Source organism: Urtica dioica, chromosome 1 (assembly GCF_054948205.1).
Source record: "Urtica dioica subsp. dioica isolate 48M chromosome 1, U.dioica_male_clone48M_v1_H2, whole genome shotgun sequence".
NCBI lineage: Eukaryota > Viridiplantae > Streptophyta > Magnoliopsida > Rosales > Urticaceae > Urtica > Urtica dioica.
In genome coordinates, this window is record NC_142756.1 from 57,936,473 (window position 1) to 57,944,093 (window position 7,621).

At 40.2% G+C, this 7,621-nt stretch overlaps 2 protein-coding genes across 2 annotated transcripts; one reads left to right on the top strand and one right to left on the bottom strand.

Moving 5' to 3' along the window:
• Positions 1 to 372: 372 nt before the first annotated feature.
• LOC149408204 (uncharacterized) lies at positions 373 to 1,046 on the top strand. The gene is made up of 3 exons (XM_089624393.1): positions 373 to 688; positions 763 to 855; positions 927 to 1,046. The coding sequence occupies exons 1-3, from the start codon at positions 404 to 406 to the stop codon at positions 1,044 to 1,046; spliced, it is 498 nt and encodes a 165-aa protein (XP_089480519.1). The 5' UTR covers positions 373 to 403.
• Positions 1,047 to 5,383: 4,337 nt separating this feature from the next.
• Positions 5,384 to 6,844, bottom strand: LOC149408205 (protein rough sheath 2-like). The gene has a single exon (XM_089616283.1). It carries the CDS (start codon positions 6,364 to 6,366, stop codon positions 5,476 to 5,478), a length of 891 nt encoding a protein of 296 aa, XP_089472409.1. The 5' UTR covers positions 6,367 to 6,844; the 3' UTR covers positions 5,384 to 5,475.
• Between the last annotated feature and the right edge of the window lie 777 nt (positions 6,845 to 7,621).

Here is a 7,621-nt window from a genome sequence, read left to right on the forward strand (position 1 = left end):
GTATGATGTTGTTTCCTTTTGTTTTGTGATGTATGTTCACAAATGTTGTTTTATTTTATACGATGTCAATTTATAAATGTTGTTTTCATTTTATAGGATGTCGACCGCTTCAGGTTCTGGTGGAGATTCGCCACAGAGACCGGATTCTCAAGGTCCGCCACAGGAACCTGAGTCCCAAGGTCCTAAGAAATCAAGGGGACCAACAACCGGCTCGACGTCGGCGCGAGCAACACAGGGGGTACCGGGTGCGAAGGTGGTCAAGTGGGACCCAATAAACCAAACATTCTATCAAGAGATAAGGAAAGAAAATAAAAAAGTTGGACTATTTAACAACCGCCTCGGTGCTTTGGTGAAAGCACATATCCCGCCTACGACTCGTGATTGGAGTGAAGTGACGCCACAGATGTTGGCTGCTATTTTGAGCGCACTTCATTCCGAGTTCAGATTTGTGTACACGGATCTTGACACCGGCGAGGATCAACCTGCGGATTGCTTTCAGAATACGATTGATCAGGCTATCATTTGGAATGCCAAGATCAGGCGACGCAACCAGAAGTCCAAGCTATCAGAGAAGTTCAGATTGGAGTTTTGTGGGAGCACAGAAAACGCTAAGGCGGAAACACCACCGGGATATAAGAAAGAGGATTGGGAGGCGGTGGTAGACGAGTTCGCGACTGACGATTGGAAGGTACGTAATGTATGATTGTAATAAATCACAATATCTTTATCAGATTGAATAATGACAAAATTAATTATTTGCAGAAAAAATCTACTCGCAACAAGGAGAATTCGAAGAAGAAGAAGACGAGGTCGACTCAAGGATCTCTTTCTTTCTTGGCTCATCGTCATTTGAACGTAAGTTATTCTAATTTTGAAATACTTAAGTTGAAAAAAATTCAGTACTTATATTTTCATAACAATTACAGAGTAAGGATGATGGGACTTTGGGCTCCGCGTTAACGACGTGGGAGCAAAAACACCATAATAGAAAAGGTGAATGGACGACAGATTGGGCGAGACGAGCACATGTAAGTCATATGTTATAATTAAGAGTACGTTACTTACATAATAATTAATTTTTAATAATTTTTTTATGTGTAAAGGAGCGGATAGTTACTCTACTGGCGGATCTTCAGCGACAAGCAGAAGAGCAAGACGTAGTCTTTGACCAGGACGCCGCAGAGGAGCACGCGATGCTAGAAATTCTCGGGAACCGTCAAGATTGGTACGTTGGAATAGGTCCAACGGTCCCGAGAACATCTTGGGCTATTGCTCAGGCTCAGGACGAAAGCTCGTCGTCAGGCTCAGGCTCGTCGCGGCGCCGCGTTCCAGATCCAGTGGTTGGCGAGCTCCAAGCTCAGGTGGCGGCACAACAACTCGCTATGGCGGCACAACAACAGCAGATGGAGGAGATGCAGCGACAAATGTTCGCGTTCACGCAGCAGTTTTCGCCCTTGCCTCAGATGTCGTCCGGCACGATGCCACAGATGTCGCCCGGCATGATGCCACAGATGCCTCAGACGACGCCGCCGCCTCAGATGCACCCTATGCATCAGACAACGCCGCCATCAGTTTCAATGGCAGATGCTCAGACGACGCCGCCAGGTTCAGCAGATTACCAGCGAGAGCGTACGAGCGGCAGTGAGCGTACGAGCGGAAGTGGACGAGGAGGTAGCAGCAGTTCTGGAGGAAGATTTGGCGGAAGAGGGAGTAAAATGTTCAAGGATTGGTTTACAAACCGAGGAAAAGGAAAGGGAAAAGAATGAACATTTATTTTAATTATTTGTCGTACATTATATAATTATTGTAATCGAACAACAAATGGTTAGTTTTTATTATGATTATAAATATTAATTAATGAATTTTCTAATTAATAAACTATTTAGTTATTTGATTACAATTATAGAATTCGTAATATATTATGATTATAAATATTAATTAATGAATTTTTCTAATTAATAAACTATTTAGTTATTTGATTACAATTATAGAATTCGTAATTAATGAATTTCTAATTAATAAATATTAAATAATAAATAAAAAAAACTTAAAAACAGCTATCGGGTGCGACTAGTCGCACCCATAAATTTGGCGGGTAGGCCAACGGGTGCGACTAGTCGCACCCAAAGACTTGGCGCGAATGAATTTGGGTGCGACTAGTCGCACCCAAAGACTTGGCGCGAATGATTTTGGGTGCGACTAGTCGCACCCATTGGCCTACCCGCCAAATTTATGGGTGCGACTAGTCGCACCCAATGGCCTTCGCGCGGACTTTTTCGCACATTTTTTCTGACTTATGGGTGCGAATATGGGTGCGAATATCCGCACCTAAAAGTCGCACCTAAAAATCATGACATTCGGGTGCGACTAGTCGCACCCATGACCTTTAGGTGCGAACTTTCGGGTGCGACTTTGTCGCACCTAAAGGTATCAATGGGTGCGACTTTAGACCTTTGGGTGCAAAAAAAGTCGCACCCAATGTTGTTTTTTGTACTAGTGCTCCTTCTCTCCTTAGAGAACGTCTCCGACTGGAGGAACCATAACTTGAGACTTTCGAGTTTCTACACTTGGCTTGGATGCAGCCACTTGGTCCGATCTTGGGTCGAATCTCCCGAAACTTTAGATCGTTGTTCATTTTCGTGCGACAACAAGTTCTATTAATTTGTAGTTGATACAATAATCCATCAATGTGTGGCTGTGTTAAACATAAATCAAGGGTTATTTTGGAGAATTGATTACGGCAAGAAAACGATGTCGTTTTATTTGTTATATCATTTTATTTTGTGAAAATAAAATAAATTTCTTGAAAAATACTAGTATTTAAATATATAGGGAATCTAACACATATATACCATGTGTTTTAGTAAACTGTGGAATTTAACTTTTGGTTTTCAAAAATGTCGAGTTCATACCTTCTTTTTAACTAAAATGACGAAATTATACCCCGAAATGGATAACAATGTCACAAATCTCTTTTTTATTGACATTAGTTCTTATATAAGAACACCGAATCAAATCCAAACCAATACTCTAACTTTCAAATTCAGAATTTGGAAATAAAAATAGTCTTAAATTGAGATTAAATAATAAAATTCATACCTCCCAAGAGATGACTTGATTCCGTGTTCGAATTGCAACTCTAAATCATAGATTCTTTGTTCGAATCTGTGATTTTGATGACTGTCAACTGTCAATTTTTACCCATTTGCTTCTTTCTATGTTCTTCAAGATTAAGAGACCGTTGTTTATTTTTTATTTTTTAAATAAATTACATATATGGCACGAATGAATAAAGATAATTGGTGTTTACATATAAATATTATAGTCAACGTCAATGAAAAGTCAATACAAATTCAATAAAAAAAATTCGTGGCACTTGTGGATGTAGGAAATGACCTCATAACATAAACATTTGGGAAAATATCTATAGTATCCAACATGTTTAATCGAAATGCGAGATTTATCCCCTCTATTTTTAGAAATATCAGACATATCCCTTCAGTTTAATATAAATGATATATACCTCCCCTAAAAACATGTTATATTACAAATATCACCTTTTCGTTTATTTTTTACAAAAAAAATAATTTGAACTCCTCAAAATACCCTTAATAGAATAAATATTTATTTACTGTTTTATTAAAAAAAATCAAAATCTTTCTTTATAAAAAAAAAACCTTAACTTTGTATAAAAAAAATTTTAATTTAATTTTTTTGTTAATAGAATAGAAGATAAAAAAAAATTATTTCATTAAGGGTATTTAGGGGATTTCAAATTATTTTTTTGTAAAAAATAAACGAAAAAGGTGGTATTTGTGATATAAATTTTTTTTAGGGGATGTATATGTCATTTATATTAAATTGGAGGGATATGTCTGATATTCCTAAAAATAGAGGGGACAAATCTCGCATTTAGATTAAACACAAGGGATACTCTTGATATTTTCCCTAAACATTTTAGTTGGGCGCAAGCCCACAAATCCGAGCTCAACCAGAGAAGACGACCGAGCTAAGCCCGTTCACTTCGCCAACAGCTCAGGCCCAGTTCAGCCAGGGAGAAGCGGTCATCAGCCGATCTCGTCGCTTCTCCGGAATGAGTCAGCGTGCACGTGGTGTCTCAAATCACTCCAAGCCGATCACATGTCCCCCGGATCGACGATAGAGCTTCGACGACCTCAACTATAAATAGGCGAAGAGCAAAACTTCACATGCACTTGATTCATCACAGTTTTACTTATATGGGATCCCTACTTATATTTGTATTCTTTACTCGCAATCTTTGTCGAGCTCGCTGCCATTCTGTTCGAGCTCAGCTCCCTTCTAGTATTCAGTCCGATCAAGTTACAAAAAAGACAGATTATTTCGTTTCTATTTTAATTTCAGACTATTATTTTTGTTATCTAGTTTTATTTCAATTCTATTACGACGAATTCTTAAGATCCACATTTATATAAATATAAAACGATACACTACTTATAATCTATAGTCTCGTAATTGTTGAGGAACCGATTCTTACATCAACATCATTGTTGCCTATTTTAATATATAATATCGTCATTTTAGTTAAACAGATGATATGATCTCGACATTTTTGAAAAACAAATATTAAACTCGACATTTTCCAACAAGATATACATATCTGTCATTTTTCCTTGAATATATTTTGTTGAAAATGACTCACAAATTTACCACCGAGTAACCACGACTTAGCGCGGTAACTGAACTCACAGGTTTACCGAAAAAGCGTGAGTTAGTTTTATAGTGGAAATATTGGTGTGAATCAAAAGCTGTGAAAAGATTGTGGTGCTGGCAGAAAAAATTCATTGACAATACATATATGTAAAAACAGTAGTGGTCATGAATTCAACGGCTAAAGTAGAGGACGATAAGGATAACTCTACACTGAAACGGCTTTACTTCCCATCTATTTACTTCTTCTTTTTTTCTTTTTCTTTTTTAATGAAAACAAGAATGTAGAAACAGATTAGACTGTACAAAAATAAAGCAAGTAGCTCAGTTGCCTCCTTTTCCCACAACAGCATCATCATTCAACAAACCTATTCCTCCGCGCTTTGAAATTCCCTCCCCACTCCAAAAACACCTTTTATTTACTTATATTAATGCCTCCAAAATTGATTAGTAGTTATTTATTCAATTGCGCTCAACAAAAAAAAAAAAAAAAAAAAAACCCTAATTAATTGACAAGTCGTTATTAAATACAACAGTATAATTTGTACGGGTAATTTTTAGCAAGAGAATTCATATAGAAGTACGTCGGTCGTGGTATGAAATGAATTCAACTAATCTAAAAGAGAAATCTTCTAATTTCATGTCACAATGTTGAACGAAGACATCAGACATTCAGACCATAGGAAGTTTAAAATGGAGTAGTATATGATCATATCATTATTATTGTTATAAAAAAAAAAAAAAAAAAACATATTGTATTCCTCTTTTGCACAAAAGAAAAGAAATCTAGTGATGAGCGAGGCTGTGAAGGAGAGAAAGGAGGCGTGCGTGCTTGGCAGACAGAGCGTCGACGAGCCTGAGCTCCTCGGCGTCGGCGTCCCTCCTCGCCGCCGCCACTCTGTCCCTACACTCCGCCTCTACTCCGGCCAGACTCGCCGCCGTCTCTTCCCTCAGCCGCCGAATCTCCGCCTCCAGCTCCTCCGTCTTCTCTCTCCTCTTCCGCGCCTTCTCCGCCTCAATCTGCTGCTCCAATCGGCTCAGCCGCCACGCCGCCTCTTTCCGGTGCCCCGCCCAGCTCAGCCGCCCCTCCTCCGCCTCCCGGAGCTGCTGCGCCAGAGCCGACATCGGCGCCTGCGCCGGACACATCCACGCCGGAATCGAAACCGAAGCCGGCACCGGCACCGGCGCCGATACCGGAGCTAGGGTCAGGACAGGGTCCGGAGGCTCCGGGGCGCGCGGCGGGACGACGTACTTCTCGGCGAAGGTGTCGAGGATGTGATCGTAGGGTCCGGAGATGGCCGGAGAGCTTTCGATCCCGGTGGCGGCGGAGGAGTCGGATTTGGAGGCGTGTTTGAGCTGTTTCTCCTTGAAGACCTCCCACCACTTGCCGAGGCGCTTGGCCGTCCGGCCGGGGACTTCGGCGGCGATCTTCTTCCACTTGTTGCCGTACTTGCGCTGGAGAGAGATGACGAGAGACTGCTCCTCCGGAGTTAGAGAGCCCTTTTTGAGGCCTGGCTTGAGGTAGTTCTTCCATCGCTCCAGGCACGATTTCGGGTCGCGGTGGAGAGGCTTTCCCATGCGTTGCCCGATGAGGTTCCACTCCCTCGCGCCGTACTGCTTCACGTACGCGCGGAGCAGCGCGTCCTCCTCCGGCTGCCATCTCTGACGCTCCTTCATGCCGCCATTGTCTTCTTGTGCATGGGACGTGTTCGACGAAATGCCTCGCTGAGAAGAAGAGATACGCTGGTTCTGTTTTGATTTTTGACGGGTTTTTAGTGGGTTTATAAAGATGGGGATGGGAGCCGTGTCTGGCTTCACGCGTTCAGGAGGCGCGTGAGATAGGAGTGGATCTTTATGGGTTTGTGGGGGTTTTGTTTTTTTTTTTAAGGGTAGGGATTTTTGAGTGGTAATAAATGAGGGGTCTGAACTCTGGAGATGGGATTTATCATTGGGTTTTGTTTGGTAATGGAAGGGAGGGAAATGAAAAGAGGTGACTGTGGACTCAACATTGAGAGAGAGAGATATATATCAGAGGTCAGAGAGAGAGAGAGAGAGTGGGTGTGGCAGAGAGGAGTCAGAAGTTTGAGGGGTTGGACAAGACTGGACCTTCATCTTTCAGAGAGAGAGAGAGAGAGCGAAAAAATCAAAGGGAAATCCCCTCTCTCTTTCTCTATATACTTTGTTAGACTTAGGAGGATGGAAATATGGAATTACTTTTACTACTGCATGTTTGTATCGTAGACGTGAAAGATGATGGTGGCGAGTGAAAATAAATAACTATTTACTGACATACATATTAGGGAATAGGGAGAGAAGAAGAACATAGACTACTAGGGGGGGTTAAAATGAGAAAAAGGTGATGGGTGAGAATGGTGGGAGATGTGCCTTTCGAAAGACAAGGTATATTATAAGAATTAGAGCTATCTGCATTGTAATTAGGAATAACTATATACGGGTACTATATCTTCTGCCCTTCCCTTGCTATATTCCCTCTTTTCTTTTCTACCGTGTTTTTTCGGAGATGACGGAAAAACGTTTCACACTTGCCTTTTTTTTTCCACAATTTTTTTCGTTTTTTTCCTTCTAAAATATAGATTATGTTGATTAATTGTATATACTACCTTATTTAAATTGTATTTTCTTGAATTAAGTTTTTTTTTCAAGTTATTGATGTTTGATTTACATTAGATTTGTGTACATTCATAAGCTTAAATTCACACTACATTGGTTCTCAAGTATTAGTTAGCTAGTTTTAAAAGAAATTGAATACTGCTGAACTCATTCAAATGAATTTTTCGGTAGTTAAACAATTTGAACTTTGTTAATGTAAAATAACTAAAAAAAAATGAATTTCGGTGCCCAATTTTATTTAAATTACTTTAAAAGTATAATAGTAAATGCTAAATACTCGTAATATATGTAGTTTAAATAG